At 36.5% G+C, this 19,989-nt stretch overlaps 1 protein-coding gene across 2 annotated transcripts; it reads left to right on the plus strand.

The window, feature by feature from the left end:
- The first annotated feature begins 453 nt into the window (after positions 1–453).
- zgc:174164 (uncharacterized protein LOC570656 homolog) lies at positions 454–19,269 on the plus strand. 2 transcript variants are annotated; one of them, XM_040039169.1, is made up of 22 exons: positions 454–535; positions 841–935; positions 1,008–1,084; positions 1,168–1,246; positions 1,328–1,404; positions 2,632–2,824; positions 2,913–2,975; positions 3,210–3,281; positions 3,377–3,546; positions 3,676–3,766; positions 12,987–13,117; positions 13,617–13,788; positions 14,673–14,762; positions 14,874–15,069; positions 15,198–15,309; positions 16,118–16,298; positions 16,453–16,539; positions 16,636–16,741; positions 17,104–17,224; positions 17,316–17,415; positions 18,352–18,389; positions 18,521–19,269. In XM_040039169.1, the coding sequence occupies exons 1-22, from the start codon at positions 469–471 to the stop codon at positions 18,642–18,644; spliced, it is 2,442 nt and encodes an 813-aa protein (XP_039895103.1). In that variant the 5' UTR covers positions 454–468; the 3' UTR covers positions 18,645–19,269. The 2 variants fall into 2 exon arrangements, with proteins under 2 accessions (XP_039895103.1, XP_039895102.1); XM_040039168.1 differs by lacking the exons at positions 454–535; positions 841–935; positions 1,008–1,084; ... (5 more) ...; positions 3,377–3,546; positions 3,676–3,766 and adding exons at positions 10,076–10,219; positions 10,497–10,603; positions 10,692–10,768; ... (5 more) ...; positions 12,075–12,244; positions 12,374–12,464.
- Positions 19,270–19,989: the final 720 nt, after the last annotated feature.

Below are 19,989 nucleotides of genomic sequence, written 5' to 3' on the forward strand. Positions count from 1 at the left end.
TATCATACCTGTCTTTCCCGTCAAAGGAGGTTCCTTAATACAAGCAAGCAAAAATAGAATAGAATAGAATAGAATTCAACTTTATTGTCATTGCACATGCACAGGTACAGGGCAACGAAATGCAGTTTGCATCCATCCAGAAGTGCTTTAGTGATATAGATATATTACAATATATATTAGCAATAATATAGATATGTGAGTATATTACAGAAATGGGTCTATTATGGTATGTTATAATGTACACGGTATGAAGTATGTTGTGAATATTCTATAACTATAAGTATGTACAGGCTGTAGTGAGTACAAGCTATGTACAGGCTATGAACAGGATATAAATATGAAAAACTATACAGAATATGAAATAAATAACTTTACAGAATCTGAGGTAGACCTACTTTGGTTTGCCTCGAATTAGGCATAATTCAGTAGACTCAACAGGCACGAGACCTGGATACTTTAAGGATCATCATGGTCAGATCATACACTCTGATCACTATTTTCTTGCACTTTCATGTTTCTGGGATTGACAGCAGAGGTGAGACACATTTGAGATGGGCTAAATGTTGTGTTGTTTGTCTGCTGAACTTTCTCTTTTGTAGACTCATAACGACAATTGCTACATATTGTTGTTCATTTGTATTTTCATTATTACTCTGACTAAGAGCTTTGTTTGCTCTATAGTGTATACTTAATTCTTTCTCATTTAAAAGGATTGGATCGCAGAAATCTGATTGTGTTTTGGGTGTTAGCATTTAAAAGACCTTGTACTGATAAGTGATAATGAGATTATAAGTGAGTACTTCTCAGTATTTATAGTATCTTACTGAATTTACCTTCCAGATGGTTTCCATGGGGTTTCCAAGTATTCCATTGTAAATCCTCAGATGATTCACAGATGGTCTAGGAGCATTAACAGTCCACGACATTCAAAAGAGGTGGGTACCTGATACCTGACCTAATCATCTTTTCAGCAGATGGAACATTTAACATTTTTTGTATACATTTAGAAATATGGAGATGAGACCTTGTCATATGCAGTCACTATAGACAATAAAAAGCATGTCCTTCATCTGAAAAAGAACAGGTATGTGCAGAATTAGGCCACACAGATATTAATGTAAGTTCCTTTTTTGTGCTTTAGAATAATTTTTTTTCTCTTCCATTCAGAGACTTCTTACACTCAAATTTTGTTCAGTATTTGCGTGATGCCACCGGTAACTACGACACATCATATCCAGCAAATCAAGTAAGTTTAAGCTCAAACTCATTTGTAAGGCTGGATCTGAAGACTAGTTCTAAAACCTGTTTTTTTCTTTGCATTTCCCAGGTGCATTGCTATTACCACGGAGAAGTGGAAGGATATAAGAATTCACTTGTAGCAGTTAGCACATGCTCTGGTCTCAGGTATAAACAACTCTACTTCATCTGGAGTCAGGCTAGTTTTGTACTCCTTCTCCTGATAACTGGAAGTGGCTTTCTAGTTCCTCCTTCAGTGTTAGGATCCCTGCGTTTTGGTCCCAGTTTTTTTGCGTTTTTTGTTGTTTTCCCATTTCCTGTTTTTATTTATTTATTAACAATCTATAGTTTTGTTTCTTATCTAGTTCTGTTCTGTTTTGCTTATATTGTATCCCTGTCTGTCCCTACAGTTGTGCCCCATGTCTTCCGTTCTAGTCTCGGCTTTTTCCCCCTCTTTCTGTCCAGCCTCTGTGTCCTGTCTTCAAAGTGTGTGTGCTCTCATTGTTTGTTCACATTTTCCCTATGTTACTGTAAATTGGAATGTCTGTGGTTTGGTTCCTGTTTTATTTTGACAGTCCCTCACGTTGCATGTTTTATGTTCTGCTTTGCTTCCTGATATGTGCTGGCCATTCAATGTACAGCAGCCCTGCTGAGATAATACATAGGCTACATACCACTGGATATGTAATAATGTATCAATTGATATATATATATATATATATGATATATATATATACATATATGTATATATATAATCACCTCAGATCCAATTCACGCAAAAACGTAATTCCCATGTCTTTTCAAACGCTCAAATCACCTTGTGATGTATTCATGTCATGACTCATTTATCTTTAGTCACGTGATATTCTGAAGAACATTACAGGCCTTGACAGGGACGTCATTTGAACACGCCCCCTTTGCTTGACACAGGCTTCTGGGTTTCAGTGACAGATGTAACATCACTAGTCTAGGTTATTGAAGTGTTGTATTTTTTCTTTGAGCACTGGCAATAAATGGTGTTCTGAGTTCAGTCTTGTTTCCGTGTGCACAATTTCATCTGCACATTGATACATGACACTCAAGTGATAAACGAAACAAGCCCTGGGACTTAAAGTTTTGTTAACATTTGTGTAGTTTTCTCCAACTTGATGCATAACACAGTTGTTCACATTCACAATTGTTCTGCATACATTTTCTTAACATTTTATTTTATTACAACCAGTTGATTTTCTCATTAAGATGCTAATGTATTTTAGGAAGTACATTATGTTTATTGTGGGGTTTTTTGGTCAAACGTTTTGTTGATCTCTGTCTTTCCATTATAAGATAACTTCTGCCTTTGCACTGAATTCAAGCATTTGCTAACTGATTCTGCTTTGCTCGTCTTTTCTGTAGGGGTGTGATCTTCTTTGGAAATGAGACCTTTGGCCTGGAGCCTATGCCACACTCCACCACCAATGAACATATTCTGTACCTGTTGGAGGATGTTCAGACTGAGCCCGTCACCTGTGGAGTCGTTACTGAGGCTACTTCAGTGCCGAGCCACGAACCCTTTGAGCCTGGCCAATCCCTGACTTCTCTGCTGCGGGTTAGGATGCTCATTTCTTAATTAAATATATAGTTACAGAGGGAATAGTTTTTAAAGTGTAACTCATTGTTAATTTTTGCTTTAACAGAGAAAACGCAGTTTATCACAAACCAGTTATGTGGAACTGGTGCTGGTTGTGGATAATCTCAGGGTGAGTGTGTTTCCAGTGTATTACCCTGAATCCACCAATGTGTAAATAATGATTTGGCCCAACAGTTTTGCTTTCATAGACTAGCTAAAGTACAAGAGCATAATAATTTTCAGCTTTTCCCCCAGAAATGAACATTTCTACTGTAAAATATAGAGCTGAAACCTTTGAGTAGCCTGTCAATAGTAACATCATTAATAATTAATCATATCAGTGATGTGTTAATTGTGTTGACAGTATACTTTTAAGAAAAACAATGCGACAGCGGTGAGAGAGGAGATGGTGCAAATGGCTAATCTACTGGACGGGGTGAGATTTTAAGTAGTTTGTAAAAGAAAACGTGCCTAATTAAACTAGATTCTGTACTAAAACACTGGTATATTTTATTTTCCTCTTTGTTGTAGTACTACAAGCAGCTGAACATCCGAGTTGTCCTGGTGGGCCTGGAGATTTTTAAGGATAGTAATCCTTTTAGTGTGGACGGCAGTGCAGGAGATGTGTTGGGAAATTTTGTTCAGTGGAGGAAGACTTTTCTGATACCCAAAATCAGGCATGACATTGGACAACTCATTGTGTAAGTAACACGTGGTCTTTGTCCTTTGGTTTATTTATTTATTCTGAGTAAGATGTTGTATCAATAATGCTTAATAACAGAATATCAACTGCTCTCTGACACATTTACCCCTTTTTCCATATTTGTTAGTGGTCAGTCTGGGGCATATCCAGGACGTGTATTAGGTATGGCCTTTGAGGGCACAGTGTGCTCTGCCTCAAGTTCTGGAGGAATCAATGTGGTTAGTTCATCTCTGTTAACTTCTAACACCAGCTGACACACAGAAACTGATACCATTATCACACCAGCATGATTCATGAAAATTTAAATAGGTGTAGCGTATTGTCGAAGGCCACCACCACTCCCACCTAAAGGATCTTTCTGTGTGTTATTACATACCTTGTATTTTTCATATTAATAAAAAGATGTATAGCATACAGGAGGTAAAATAAGTATTGAACACATCACTGGTTTTCAAGGTAAATATATTTCTAAAGCTGATATTAAATTCTCACCACCTGTTGGCAAAAACTCATCCAATCCACACTTGCTAAGAAATCAAACCATCGATGTCCTTAAATTATTTATAGTAGTGAGAAATGACACAGGGAAATTATATTGAACACAGTACACTTGAAGAAAGGGAGGTGCCAAAAGGCATGGAGGGAGAGGACAAGCATATTGAAGTGAAGTGTTGAAGTTTAAGGTTTAAATTGAACTCTTTGGATGACATAATGCACACCATGTTTGGATGTCAAAAGGCACTGCATTTCAGTCCAAAAGCACCATAGCAACAGTCAAGTTTGAAGGTGGAAACATTATGGTTTGCTTTTCAGTATATGGCACCGGTATGCTTTATATAATTAAAGGAAGGATGAAAAAATGTCCAGAAACATTCTTGAATAAAAATCGGCTGCCATCTACCAGGATGATGACGACAAAACGAGGCTGGACGTTTCAGCAAGATAATGATTCAAAACACTCAGCTAAGGAAAGTCAACTGGTTTCAGAGAAAGAAAACTAAGGTGCTAGAATGGCCCAGCCAGTAACCTGACCTGAATCCAGTTTATGAAAAGAACTAAAGGTCAGAGTTCATGGAAGATGCACACAGAAAAGCCCTGTGGGTCTGAAGACTGTTTGTGTGGAAGAATGGGCCAAAATCACACCTGAGCAATGCATGTGACTAGTTTCCCCATACAGGACGTGTCTTCAAGCTGTCATCACCAACAAAAGGCTTTTGTACGAAGTATTACATTTCAGTAAGCGTGTTAAATACTTTTTCCCCTGTGTCATTTCTCATTATTACACGTAATTTATGGACCACTACGGTTTGATTTCTTTGCATGTCTGGACTTTATGAGTTGTTACTGACATCTTTTGAGAATTTCCTGTCAATAGCACCTTTAGAAATATATTTATATGGTGATGTGTTAGACACTTATTTTACCCACTGTATAGGGATTTCTAAATATACAATATGTTAACTTGTTTTACAGTTTCTTAAAATAATTTGTTAATTTAGAAAACAATATTGAATTCAGATGGGATGCATTCCAGTCATGATCTTCCTTTCTGTCCTCTGGATGAGGAAAGATGGACAGATGTATTATTTATTAAGCTGACATGTTTTGTTTTCTAATTACAAAAATGGATTCCATCTTTGAAAGATCCTTTCGTGCTCCGTTTATTCTGACTATGCATGAATAAAGATTAATCATATTACTGATTTAAATTTACATTTCCAATTCAAGAGCACACATTTTGGCATAAATGTTATTAAAATGTCACAATTTAAATATACTGGTGGGTTTTTTTTTACAGTTTAGCGACAACAATTTGGCTTTTGTCTCCACTGTGGTGGCCCATGAGATGGGCCATAACCTGGGCATGAATCACGACACTGCGAACTGCGCCTGTAATGGAAAAAGCTGCATCATGTCAGGAAGTGCTAGGTAAGACATTTTCCACAAATAAAAAAGTGTGATTTATTGTGTTTTCTACATGCTTAATTTTTCAGCATTTATTATTCCTTCAAGTGGAATCATATGAATTATTATTATGCAATTATGTAATTGGATATGAGGCATATCCAATTGCATATTTCTATTAATGGATTATCCCATTACTTTGTAGTGGTGCCACCAGTTTTAGCCAGTGCAGTGCATCAGACTTTGAAACACTGATTTCAAGAGGAGGAGGCGTGTGTCTGACAAATCAGCCCACTGCATCATATGTGACTGAATGTGGCAATGGCCTACTGGAGAATGGGGAGCAGTGTGACTGTGGCAGACCAGAGGTACTACTTTAAGATACGGTCACACACACTGGAAAAAATACCTAATGTTATCATTTGTATTCTTGGTGCAGTGCAAAATCTAAAATGTTACGCATTTTATTAACTAGGGTGCACATAAACATCTGCGTCATGACATATCTTTTTGTCTGTGTAAGTAAGAATAATTATTTCCATCTATTATATACAGGAATGCAAGAATGAGTGCTGTGATGCTGCCACATGTAACTTTACTCGCGGGTCCATGTGTGCTCATGGAGCATGTTGTGACAACTGTCAGGTCTGAAATGTGTTGGACTTTGCTTCTGTGTTACAATTTTTAATTTCTTGTGCATTCCAAAAACATAAAAGTAGGTTTGATTTGAGTTTTGGGGTTTTTTCTTTTTTTCTTTTTTTTTAAGATCATGGCTTTGGGAACACCATGCAGAAAGTCTGCCAACACCTGTGATCTTCCTGAATATTGTGATGGCACAAATGAATTTTGTCCAAATGACTTCTATCTCATGGATGGCCTACCCTGTGAAAACAATACTGCGTACTGCTATGAAGGACGCTGTCAGACATATGATTATCAGTGCAGACATCTGTTCGCACCAGGTAGATCCAGTAATAATTTATTACTTTTTTATGCTTTTAGTTTTCAGTAATGTGGTTACGATCACTAGGCAAGATAAGAATTCTCAGATTTGTCTTGTTTTTTTCTGGATATTATTTCTCTTTTTGGCAGATAATGCAATAAAAGCAGCAGATATTTGTTTCCAAGATGCAAATATGCAGGGAGATCGGTTTGGTAACTGTGGAATCAACAGCAATGGAAACTACATCAAATGTACTTTAGCGTAAGTACTGTCTTTGAATGATTAGACATCATTAATTTAACATGTTGTGAATTTAAGTAGTTTGCTCTCTCTGTACCTCCATTGGTTCTCCCTTGGGTATCCTGCTTATTTCCCACAGCTCAATTAGGTTAACTGTTGATTCTAAATTGGGTCTAGATGTGCATGTGAGCATGAGCTAATGTCTGTCTCAATGTGATAGACTGGCACCTTGTCTAGGTGTACAGTGCCAACTAATGAAGTTCACTGTTCGTAAATATTACATGATTACTTTTAGCTACCTGAATCATTTATTGTGAACCCACATCAGCGCTTGCTGAAACTTTTTGTGGCAAGATTAAGATTTTCAAATAAGCTATACTTTCCGTCCAAATGAGATAATGCGAAAACTTTTAATAAAAGTGCAATTACAAAGATCCTTTGATTAGAATAAAGAAAAATAATGGCATCTTTGGCATACCATTTAAAGGTTTATTGATTGTTTCTTTGACTTCCTGATGCAGAAATACCATGTGTGGAAAGGTGCAGTGCGCCAATGTGGATGTGTATAACCCTCCTCCTGGTGTCACAGTCAGTATCAAAATAGTTGCTGGGAAGACTTGTGTTAATGCAGACTTCAACCTTGGCACCGATGTGGTAGATCCAGCCTATGTTAACCCTGGCAGCCCTTGTGGTAACGGAAAGGTGAGCAGACTCTCGTTGCTAATGACAACAGAAAGAAATGTAACAAGTAATGCAAATGTGATTTCACTTTTTCTATGACAATAGTGTTTCTATAAGAAGGAAAATCTTCTAATGACTCATTTTAACTGCAGCAGTAAGTAATTTTTTTTCAGGCCTGTCTGGACTTTCAGTGTGTGAATGCCTCAGCTCTCCTGCCCAACCTGGACTGTGATGCAAATACCACCTGCAATAGCCAAGGGGTAAAACTGCATTTTCTTTTTTCATACAGACACTTGGGACATGTCAGACTTTCTCTTTTTAATGTTTATTTCAGGTATGTAATGATCAAGGGCACTGCCACTGTAAAGATGGCTGGGCCCCACCTAATTGTGACAAGTCAGGGCACGGTGGCAGCATAGACAGCGGTCCTGCTCAGGTAGGTGGAATTGAATAGACCTATGATCATCAAGGCTGAGTTGGGCCAACAAAGTCCTTTGAATTCATCATTAGAGACACAGTATTTCAAATTACTGTTGAATAACTTGTTACTATTTATTAAAAGTCACTGATTTTTGGTAATCTGATTTAAAAACATGACAAAACAAAAAGTTGTTGATATACGTTGCTAATCCATTAAGTAACAAGACTTTCTCTACCACAGATTGCTCTTTCAGGAACAGCCTCCTGGTCTTCTTCCTGTTGGTGGTTCATCCTCTGGTCTTTCTCATTCTGGTGTCGCTCTACATTTTGAGACACACTGTAAATATCTTAATCATCTCGACAGAGAAAGGAAACACTGCCTTTTTTGTTGTTATTTAAGGAAGAAATGATGCTTTTGCTTAAAATGTAATCAGTGCAGGGGCAAGGGAAGTTGACTAAATTAAAAGTAAACTCATATCTTTCAATAATATCTTTATGTTCACTGATTTCACATCTACCTTAAAGGGAGATACACAAGCTGATCTGCCTAACTGGTTTCACTTGAATTAAATGTCAGTGTTTGGTATGGAGAACTGGAATGTTGGAATGCAGAAAAACTATCAGTTCCGGTTCATGTTCTCCTTTGTATATTTTTTTTATCATTAATACCTGTTCAGGAAAGCCATGTATGAGCCAAAGGTTCAGTTTGGAAGAATAGAGGAGAAGGGATGTGTGGTTCAGTTCTGTCATTAAACCGTCAGCAGGGGTCACTATTTTAAAAGCTTTTGTAAACAAATAACACAGGTCAGTGGATTGAGATCAATGATAGAAACGGTTAATAGCTCTGACACAAACAAACTGAACAATCACTTTAATTTTTCTCAATACTTTGAAACATTGACTTCTAATTACTTATCCGTCTTCTAAACCTTAAGCATACTTTTCTGCACTGAGAGCCTCCAAAGTCAAGGCAGAGAGACTTCACTGGATCTATCAGACCCTTTGCTCCTTATTGTCACCTTTGCCCTGCCTTGCACCCATTTAGCATCACAGTGCGAGCCATTTTATTTGCTGAAATCCAAATAAACCTACCTGAGACTGGAGAATGGAGACTAGAGTTTATCAGGTCAGCTTTTTGGACTTGAAATTCTGTGTAAGTAACTATTATTATTTCTGTCATTATTGTAATGTATATTTTCATGCAGTTCACAAAGGATCTTCTTTTGATTTGGCCATTGTAAATCTCAAATCTGCTTTTAAAAGACAACCAGTTTGCAGCCAATGGTACATAGTAAAACTTTTCATGGTGACGAAACTTGAATGCTTGGTTGTCATAAATAGGTGTACCTTTGGCTGGGTGTTGTCTGGAATGCAGACTCAAAGTACACTGAAAAGGTACTTAAGGTGAAGCCAAAGATCCAAAAGGCCATTATACAAACAGAATCCAGAAATTCAACCAGGGGCAGCTCAAGTAGCCAAAAGTAGTATAATGTAACAAAAATCTAAAGCAAGAAGTGGGCTTAAATACATACAAAGTGATCAATGGAAGTGCACAAAGCAGGATAATGAGAAACACCTGATTCTGATCAAAGATAATGAGGCAGGAATGTATTTAATTACAGCTCATTTTAGCTGCATTTCTTGTCACACTTAACTTGGTAAGAATGGATCTGACCAATGAAATGAGCTACCAAAAATAAAATATTAATGAATTCATAAAAAAATATGAAGCTAAATTCTGGTTGTGTTAAAAAAAAAAAAAAAAAGTTAAAATTACATCCATCTGCAGTTACTTTTTTTTCATGCCTTCTAGTTTGTAAACGTGAATAATGTGCTTTGTCTGCCTACTTTTTGAACTTAGACTGTAAATGTCTTTTGTACACAGGTATTTCTTGGGGAAAATAAATCTTGATCTCAGTGATACAACCTGTTTAAATAAAGTACGTAATGATAATTTCTGTGTGTAGCCTATACTGTGTCATCACTAGACTAATATGCTATAGTTGGTTTATCCATAAGCTCCTCGAATTTCTGACTTCCAAATAGCCTCCGAGATCTTAACCCTGACGTAATCTATATCGAAAATATCCACTCAGCAAGTATTGTTAAAAGATTGCAATCTTTATATTAACAACACAAACAAACGGAGGCGTCTCTTGGTAGAAAAGTTATTTGGGACAAAGTTGTAAGGTAGGACTGAAATATAACCTTTAACGCTTAAAAGAAAACTTCTCATATAAAAATCCTCTGACAAATCGCTTTGAATTGTCACTGCAACAAAGTCCGGTTTTCTAAGGCGCTCACCTGTCCATAGCCACACCCATCGTTAGCCACCTGACAAGGAGCAGGAAGCAAAGACACAACGCAGGCACTCTGTTGGCCTAACGGGGACGCAATCTACAGACTTCAAAAATGATCATCAAAAATCACATCCTAATAACTGTTTTTGTTTTTTCCTTTATTTCTGGGATCGATAACAAAGGTAAGACTCCTCTGAGCTTGGCTAAATGCGTAGGCTGTCGATGTTAAAGGACATACAACGAAAACTTGGAATTTTTCATTCTTAAAAAAAAGGGGGGGGGCGGGGAGTCCAGAAAAAAAGCTGTGTGTGGTTAATCAGGACATATTTAGCTCCTGAAAGTACAGCAAAATAAGCTTAAATGTTGCTCTGGTCATTTTAATTTGGGTGTATTCTTAAATGTCTCTTTTCCTGAAGACTAGCATTATATAATCAGTATCTTGTTGCATTTACATTGCAGATGCTTTCCAGGGGTTTACATCAAAGCTTTCCAAGTATTCCATTGTAAATCCTCAAGCGATTCATAGAGGGTCTAGGAGCATCAACAGACAACATCATTTAAAAGATGTGAGTACCTGATACCTGACTGAATTATCTTTTCAGCTGATGGTTTAATATGAACTTTTTTTTTTTTAAATGCTCTTTACATATTAAGAAATATGGAGATGAGACAGTGTCATATGCAGTCAACATAAACAACCAAAAGCATGTCATTCATCTAAAAAAGAACAGGTATGTGAATTTGGTTGTAGTGACATTATAAGCTTATATTAATGCTGCAGACAAATATATATACATCTTTTCTTTTCTTTTCAGAGACTTCTTACACCCAAATTTTGTTCAATATTCACGTGACGCTACCGGGAACTACAACACATCGTATCCGAAACAACATGTACGTTGAAACACACCTTAAGTTATAAGGCTGGTCTTGAGCATTAACTCTAAAACCTGTTTTCATTTTGTTGTTTTTTTCAGGTACATTGTTATTACCACGGGGAGGTGGAAGGCTTTAAGGATTCAATGGTAGCGCTGAGCACGTGCTCTGGTCTCAGGTTTGACTATCCCTATTTAAAACAATTCTAATTATTTTCCAGTTATTCTGGTTATTGGGAAATGTTCTCGATAAGTGCCAATGATTTGCTTTAACCTTTTTGAGGAATAGTATCTAAGTTTCCTGAGCTCATAGTACCTGCTACAGGATTGCCATGCCAAGCCCCTGAATAGAATTAGAGCGTTTGTCACTTAGAATGTCTTGAATGCTTTTCTGAAGGGGTGTGATCTTCTTTGAAAATAAGGCCTTTGGCCTGGAGCCTGTGCCACAGTCCACCACCAATGACCACCTTCTCTACCTTTTGGAGGACGTTCAGACCGAGCCCATCACCTGTGGAGTCGTTACTGAGGCTACTTCAGTGCCGAGCCACGAACCCTTTGAGCCTGGCCAATCCCTGACTTCTCTGCTGCGGGTTAAATGCTCATTTGTTACTTCAACATATATTTGCAGTGTTAAAAGGTTATACAACATGAAAATCATTGGGGTTTTTGTTGCTTTAACAGAGAAAACGCAATTTACCACAGACCAGTTATGTGGAGTTGGTGCTGGTTGTGGATAATCTCAGGGTGAGTGTGTAAATATATATGTAGATAGATATATATGTGTCTATGAACTCACTGATATGGAAATAATGACTAGGCTTTTGTAAACTGATGCAGTAAATGAATATATTACTCCTGGTGTCACCAGGCATATAATAGTTTTTAAAATAACTTTTCCCACAAAATCTGGAGTGCTTATATTGTAAAATATAGTGCCAAAGCTATTGAGCAGCATGTTAATATAAACGCCATTAAATACAAATTAATTGTGTTGACAGTATACGTTTAAGAAAAACAATGCGACAGCAGTGAGAGAGGAGATGGTGCAAATGGCTAATCTACTGGACGGGGTGAGATTTTAAGTAGTTTGTAAAAGAAAACGTGCCTAATTAAACTAGATTCTGTACTAAAACACTGGTATTTTTTTTCCTCTTTGCTGTAGTACTACAAGCAGCTGAACATCCGAGTTGTCCTGGTGGGCCTGGAGATTTTTAAGGATAGTAATCCTTTTAGTGTGGAAGGCAGTGCAGGAAATGTGTTGGGAAATTTTGTTCAGTGGAGGAAGACTTTTCTGATACCCAAAATCAGGCATGACATTGGACAACTCATTGTGTAAGTAACACGTGGTCTTTGTCCTTTGGTTTATTTATTTATTCTGAGCAAGATGTTGTATCAATAATGCTTAATATCAGAATATCAACTGCTCTCTGACACATTTACCCCTTTTTCCATATTTGTTAGTGGTCAGTCTGGGGCATATCCAGGAGGTGTATTAGGTATGGCCTTTGTGGGCACAGTCTGCTCTGCCTCAAGTTCTGGAGGAATCAATGTGGTTAGTTCATCTCTGTTAACTTCTAACACCAGCTGACACACAGAAACTGATACCAATCATACATTATTCATAAAAACTGCAGCTTATTCTCGCAGGCTTTGAATACATTCTACTCTAGTCAAACAGGTTATACTTGAATGCACTCCACCACCGTGACAATGCATCTTTCTTTGTATTATTACAAAGTCTTTTTGGAAACTGCTTTTCTTATTAGTCAAACAACATAATGTATAACATGTATCAATTGCTATTACTATTGCAGTTGAGAAAGTGATTACATCAATAAATTGATTTCTAATATTAATAGAAATCTATAGGTACTATATAATATTATAATTTTTGTAGATATATTTGATATATGCTTTTAAGTTCATTTACATTTTTTTTTTTCTTCTGGCTATACACGAATAATGATTTATCATATCATTGATTTAAACTCTCATTTCAAATTCAGGAGCTGCAAATTGGGCATAAATTTTGTTCAAATGTCACCATTTAATGTCCTGCGTTTGTTTTTTACAGTTTAGCGGCAACAATTTGGCTTTTGTCTCCACTGTGGTGGCTCATGAGATGGGTCATAACCTGGGCATGAATCATGACTCTGCGAACTGCGCCTGTAATGGAAAAAGCTGCATCATGTCTGGAGGTGCCAGGTAATACAGTTTTCACTAATGTTCAAAAAATGTTTAATTTATTGTTTTTTCCGTAGAAGTCTTTTTTTTAAACCTTCCTTACAATTCCAATTCTGAAAATTTGGGACGATATGTCAAATTTAAGGAAACAATGAATCCAATCACTAGTAAAGGTCCAGCTGTATGTGAACGTTATCTGGAAACGCTGTCACTAGCTCATTTCAAATGAACTGAACCAAAGTGAAAAACTGTTCTGTGGTTGTACGAATCAAAATTTGAAATTCTTTTTCGGAAACCTGGGCGCTGAACTGAAGAGGAGCGTTAGTGCCTATGGAAATGGCAGCTTTAACATCTGGAATGGCACCATCAGTGCTGAAAGATATATAAAGGTTTTAGATCAGTATAGATATTTAGAATTTGACAACAGAAACCTTTCACTGTAGTAGGGTTTTTAAAAACATCTATATGAGGCCTGTCCAACTGTATATTTCTATAAATGATTTATCCTGTTATTTTGCAGTGGTGCCACAAATTTTAGCCAGTGCAGTGAAGCAGATTTTGAAGCACTGATTTTAAGAGGAGGAGGCCTGTGTCTGAGAAATCAGCCCGCTGCATCAAATGTGATTAGCAATCCTGAGTGTGGCAACGGCCTACTGGAACATGGGGAGCAGTGTGATTGTGGCAAACCACAGGTAGAGTACTACTGTCAAATATAGTACTGTGCAGAAGTCTTGAACCAACCCTCATTTCTTTATATTTTGCTTCCATTTATTTATTGAGCAGTAGTTTTTCAGACTTTCTAAGAGTTCATCTAAAGGTCATTTCTTTTATTATTCTTTTATTATTATATTTTTTAAGCTACTTCACTTAAATTTTTGAATATTCAGGAAATACCAAAAATAGCGTAGTTTAGCAATCATAAATTGTATTTTTGCACCATCAAGGTGATTGCCAAAGAGCCATTAGCCAAAAAACATGGCATGTTTGGTATGGTGTGCAAATCTTTGAGGAAACTGGACAGATGGGGGGGGGGGGGAGAAGTGACCGACCTGAAAATCTATTTGCAGCAAATGAAAAAAACAAAAAACACTGTAGTTCCATGTATGTTTGCAAATTTCAATAAATCACTGCAATTATTTTCCAGTTTCCTTGCAAACTATAATGAAATAAGGGGTGGCTTAAGTCTTTTGCTCAATACTGTAAAGTCAAACACACTGAAAATAATACTTTATAACAAGCATTAACAATAGGTAATCATGTAAAGGTTTTTCTTACATGCCTTATAAATTTGAATTAACAGTACCATCTGTTAAATTGCATCAAGTCTTAAGAGGGAATATTAGATATCATATCATATCAGGATGTCTAAATATGGAAACGGACATTTACAAAGTAAATACAATGTGCAAAGAATTGCAACCTTTTTTTGTAAATTAATTTCACTTATTGCGGCACAATTACCCAATTACACTTCTGCTTCATGCCTCTGAGAGTGAAAATGCTCTGGCGGTGTTGAAGTTTTGTATCTTTTGTTTAAATAATTAATAACTGTCTTTTTTTCATCTGTTTCATACAGGAATGTACGAATAAGTGCTGCAATGCTGCCACATGTACATTTACCCACGGATCTGCATGTGCTCACGGAGCATGTTGCGAAAACTGTCAGGTCTGAAATGTGTTGGATTTAGCTTTATGGTTGATTATTGTGCTTTTTGCACCAAGAAAAAACATTTGGAAATGTGGGTGAGTTAACTTTTTTCTCTCTTCTGTTTTTTAGCTGAAAGTTGCAGGAACGCCATGCAGAAATTCTGTCAATACCTGTGATCTTCCTGAATATTGTAATGGAAGAAATGAATCCTGTCCGAATGACTTTTATCTCATGGATGGTCTGCCCTGTGAAAACAATGCTGCGTATTGCTATGAAGGACGCTGCCAGACATATGATTATCAGTGCGGACATCTGTTTGCACCAGGTACATCTAATAATAATTCATTACTTTTTTCATGCTTTTAGTTTTCAGTAATGTGGTTACGATCACTAGGCAAGACTTCTCAGACTTTTCTTGTTCTTTTTTCTGGATATTATTTCTCTTTTTGGCAGATAATGCAATAAAAGCAGCAGATATTTGTTTCCAAGATGCAAATATTCAGGGAGATCGGTTTGGTAACTGTGGAACCAACAGCAAAGGAGACTACATCAAATGTACTTTAGCGTAAGTACTCTCTAATGATGTCATGAATTCATCATCTCATGAATTTAAGGATTTTAGATAACATGTGTTGAAAAAGTACTGCGTTAGTCATGTTGAACATCGACTTTGTTTTATAAAGTCGGTCAAATCTGAGAAGAATTCCCATCTTAATCCCATCCCCTCAGACTTTGCTCTTTTTGTACAATGATGTACAAATATATATATATCTAATGATATCTAATGAAAACATGGACAATTTTACTCTTATAATTTGGCACTTTCTAAGTCCTCTTATTTTCCATTTTTTGATCCCCTGTTGGAGTTCACTTTTCAAAGATGTTTGGTTGAAATAAGCACCTTCCTAACTATGGTTTGATACTTAAATCTAGCCATGATTTCTTATGGAACAACATTATTTGTGAACAAACTTATTTCCTTTTACTTGCCAAATGTTAAATGTGAGATTATATTTACTCATTGAACAAAAACATGAGAAACCAGAAGTGTAGATTATACTTGTTTTTAAAATAAAAGTGTGGTTCTTGGGTTTTAACTTCAACCTATTGCTGATAAGTATGATGTCATGAATCTCCTCTCTCATCGTGAGCATGTGAAGCTTTGCTGGTACACTAAATTCAGCATGTATTCAATTAAGCATATGTGAATGTGTTTGAAAAAAAAGTAGCATTACTTTATCTGATGGCAGTAACTGAGTGATAAGATACAATTGTAGCATTTCAGTTAACGATTAGATTTACCTTTTTTTTCATCCAGTGTTTAAGTCATTTGCAACTGTGATTCATTTTCTTAATTTAACTCTATTACACAGAAATACCATGTGTGGAAAGGTGCAGTGCACCAACGTGAATGTGAATAACCCTCCTCCTGGTGCCACAGTCAGTATCAAAATAGTTGCTGGGAAGACTTGTGTTAATGCAGACTTCAACCTTGGCACAGATGTGCTGGACCCAGCCTATGTTAACCCTGGCAGCCCCTGTGCTACAGGAAAGGTGAGCAAACTATTTTAATGCCAAAGTAAAGAAATGTAACAACTAATGCAAATATGGTATCACTTTTTTTACTAAAATACTGTCAACATCATAAGAAAAAACTGCTAATGACTCAATCTAACTGCACCAGTAAGTAACATTACTTTTCTTTTAGACCTGTGTGAACTTTCAGTGTGTGAATGCCTCTGCTCTCCTGCCCAACTTGATCTGTGATGCAAAAACCACCTGTAATGGCCGAGGGGTAAAGTTTCTTCTTTTTTTTTTTTTTTGTCTTTCTTTACTCAGATTCCAGCCACTTAGGACCTGCTGGATATTTACTCTTTAATGTTTATTTCAGGTTTGTAACAACCTAGGTCACTGCCACTGTGAAAATGGCTGGGGCCCACCCTACTGCGACAGGTCAGGGTGGGGTGGCAGCATAGACAGCGGCCCTGCTCAAATAGGTACGTCTTAATTCACCGGTTATGACTTATGACAAATAAGTCCCCTAATACCACATGTGTGGCAATATGACCATCTGAATTCATCATTAGATACACAGTCATCTGTTATCCCCTCATTAGTGGAGACATTATTGCCGTAGCATTTGTTGTTGTATCATCTGTATGGGAAAATTTTCATTTTTACCAACGACATGCAGGGTATGTCTGCTGGATCAAAAACAATGTGATAGTTCACTATTAATTTTCATCGAATAAAAAGCAGAACTTTTAGAAAGTTCCCTCCTGGTGCAATTAAATTTTCACTATTGTTCCTAATTCACATCTGAACTTAATAAAGAACAAACATCTCTTTTTTGCACAAGACTACTCCCTCAGAAACGGCCTGCTGATCTTCTTCCTCTTGGTGGTTCCTCTTCTGGTTCTTCTCATTTTGGTGCTCCTTTACATCTTTAGGAGAGAGTCCTTAGAGCCTTGCCTCAAAAGGTAAACTTCAACTCAAATTAAGTGTACATACTAATAGTTTTGTTTTTCATATGGTGTTGTACATTTTGATTTTTTTTCTTTTCTTTTTCAGGTTACGTAAGACTCAGACCAAAAACACAAATGCAGGCTCAAACAGCAATGCTCAAACGGGTGCCAGAACCATACCTCCACCTGAGCGTCCCACCAACCGGGTAAATATATTTATCCACTTACCTTCATAGTTATGGTAAAAAGAAAGTACACTCTCTGTCGATCCAAGGCTTTTACGTCTTAGGGCATGTTACAAATGTCCTTAACAGGTTCTAAAATGATTTAAATGCAACCTGATAGGCACAAGAACAAACTGTGTCATTCTCAAATGAACAGAAATTGTGAAAATGCAAAGCAGGAAAGACATCAGAAATGAACTTAATTGATCTGTCTATTAATCTGGGACGGGTTAGAAGGCCACACAATATGAAGGCCATCATTCTACAGTGAAAAAGATTCACAAGTGGAACACATTCAAGACAGCTGCTAGTCTTCCCAAATTCATCCCAAGGTCGGACTATGCAATGCTCAGAGAAATGGCAACAATTCCATGACGGCACAAACAGAAACACAAGGTTGGTCAAGGAAGCCGCTTCTCTTTAAAATGAAAACATGGCAGCACAGCTTGGCTATGCAAAGTTGACCAAACTTTGCAAAGCAAATTTGTAACATTCTGAAAAATAAAGGAGCCAAGTCAAAGAATGGCCCAGTCAAAGTCCAGACTTAAACCAGGACTTTAAGAGAGCTGTGCATGCAAAGCTCAATTAACAGAAGCAACATTGTCCACAGTCATGTGAGACTTATAGAGAAAATGATTACATGAAGTTATTGCTGTTTAAAGTGATTTTAGATGCTGTTGGATCACAGGGTGTAGTTCATTTTTCACACACTGTTTCTGCATTTTGGCTGACATCATGCAATATGTCATATCCTTGTGCATAAAACCTTAAAACTTAAAGATTGTGTACTTGTGTGAAGGACGTGAAGTGCAATGTTTGTTTATTTTCTAGTGAAAATGCAAATCCCTAAACAGGAAAGGTAACTCTGTTAGATGTTTAGTGTTGCTCATTGTTGTGTTTGCCTTGTTCTTATTCTAGCCTGCATTTCCAGCAGCTGCCTCAACTCCAGTTTCTGGGTATGAACGGACTTACTTTTTTACTTAACTAAATCCATACTTCCCTCATAGATAAATGGAAACTGAAGCTGTCAGTACACAAACAAACATGTGTGATTGGTTTCTGACTTACTTTAAACATAATCTGTCAGTTTCAAGTACGGAGAAACGAACTACTGGGATGATGAAAACAGTCATGACCCCCCTGAACAACCACCTCCTGTACAAGGCCCTGGAGTACCCAGACCAATCCAACCGAAACATCTACCAAGCTAATTGCTTTCATACAGTATCATTTAAATTATTTTCTGAAGTTATGAATTTGCTACAGATCAAAACTGTATGAAGAGACTACTGTAAAATACTAATTAAAGGCACGCTGTTTGTAAGATTGACTGTTATTATGTGGTAGTGGATGAGGCTGGTAAATGTTTACTGACTGTTTTATTAGGTCTTTTTACTATTTGGGGATACATGCAAATAAAATTCAAAAAGAGTTTTATATTTTACATCATCATGCTTTTTAAAAAATAAATATTATTGATGTTTCTTGCAGTTAAATGCAATTGTTATAATGTGTGCAATGTAATAATGAAGGGTATCAAAAATGGACTTTGATTGTTTCGTTGTAACTGAGTAAAAAATTCTTGTGGCTTTTAAATTATTTCTACACTAAGAATAGAAACAGAAACACTGTGTGTAGAATCATAGAGTCAAAATGGCAAAAAAATAAATAAAATGTAAAACTAAATAAAGCTTCAGCATCCAGCCCATTTTGGCCACTTAAGATGTGTTGATAGAACTGCAATTTATTTATTTTGACATTTCTGTTGCCCTCAATACTATGCCTCTTTTTTACTCTTTTGTTTTTTGTTTTTTAAATAAAGGGTATATAAAAGTGGCTTTGCCAATAACAACTTCTTGAGGCTTCTACCTTGTGACAGGAATGTGACTCAAAACTGACTTGAAATCATTTCATCACATCATAGATATTTTTGACATATTTTGAAAGATGATAGATAGATAGATAGATAGATAGAATATTATTTCAAACATGCAAATATAATTGAAATAACAAGAGAGAAAAAACAAAACTTAAAAATCATCAAGTTTTCATGTATATATCTACATAATGTGTGTGCTTGAAAAGGAGTAGGATGAAGTTTACACTTTTCCTGTTCCTACCCCCTTATTTCAAATTTCATTGCTTACAAATCCATCTCCAGAATTCAACATTATTTGATCCATATATGTTTAACTATGTACAAGTCTAACACATTGAACATACACAAATAAAACCATTTTCAGCACATAAACCAAAACAACAACAAACTACATTTTTACATAAACTAATCACCCTGTGTTTAACACCTGCTTAATGTGTGAATTTTTGTATTGATTTACTTTTCTTGATTTCATCTGTACAGGTGTTCCACACACTAACTCCTCTGACTGTAATGGTGTGATATTTTACATTTGTCCTTACTACTGGCGTGCTGGTCATGAGTATTTGGTCTTATTTGGAACAAGTTCTGAATGTTGTGGGGCAAAGATTTATTTGCTGCCTTGTACATTGTTTGCGCAGTTCTGAGGTCAACCAAATCTTTAAATTTGAGAATAT

Source organism: Simochromis diagramma, unplaced genomic scaffold, assembly GCF_900408965.1.
Source record: "Simochromis diagramma unplaced genomic scaffold, fSimDia1.1 OVJJ01000402.1, whole genome shotgun sequence".
Lineage (NCBI taxonomy): Eukaryota > Metazoa > Chordata > Actinopteri > Cichliformes > Cichlidae > Simochromis > Simochromis diagramma.

What these genes read in the sequence shown, in the direction of transcription:
- zgc:174164 (XM_040039168.1), top strand. Translation starts at nt 10,150, where the DNA reads ATGATCATCAAAAATCACATCCTAATAACTGTTTTTGTTTTTTCCTTT. An exon ending in CCCTGACTTCTCTGCTGCGG is followed by an intron (nt 11,503 to 11,593) that starts GTTAAATGCTCA and finishes TTGCTTTAACAG; the next exon opens with AGAAAACGCAATTTACCACA. An exon ending in CAGCGGCCCTGCTCAAATAG is followed by an intron (nt 16,742 to 17,103) that starts GTACGTCTTAAT and finishes TTTTTGCACAAG; the next exon opens with ACTACTCCCTCAGAAACGGC.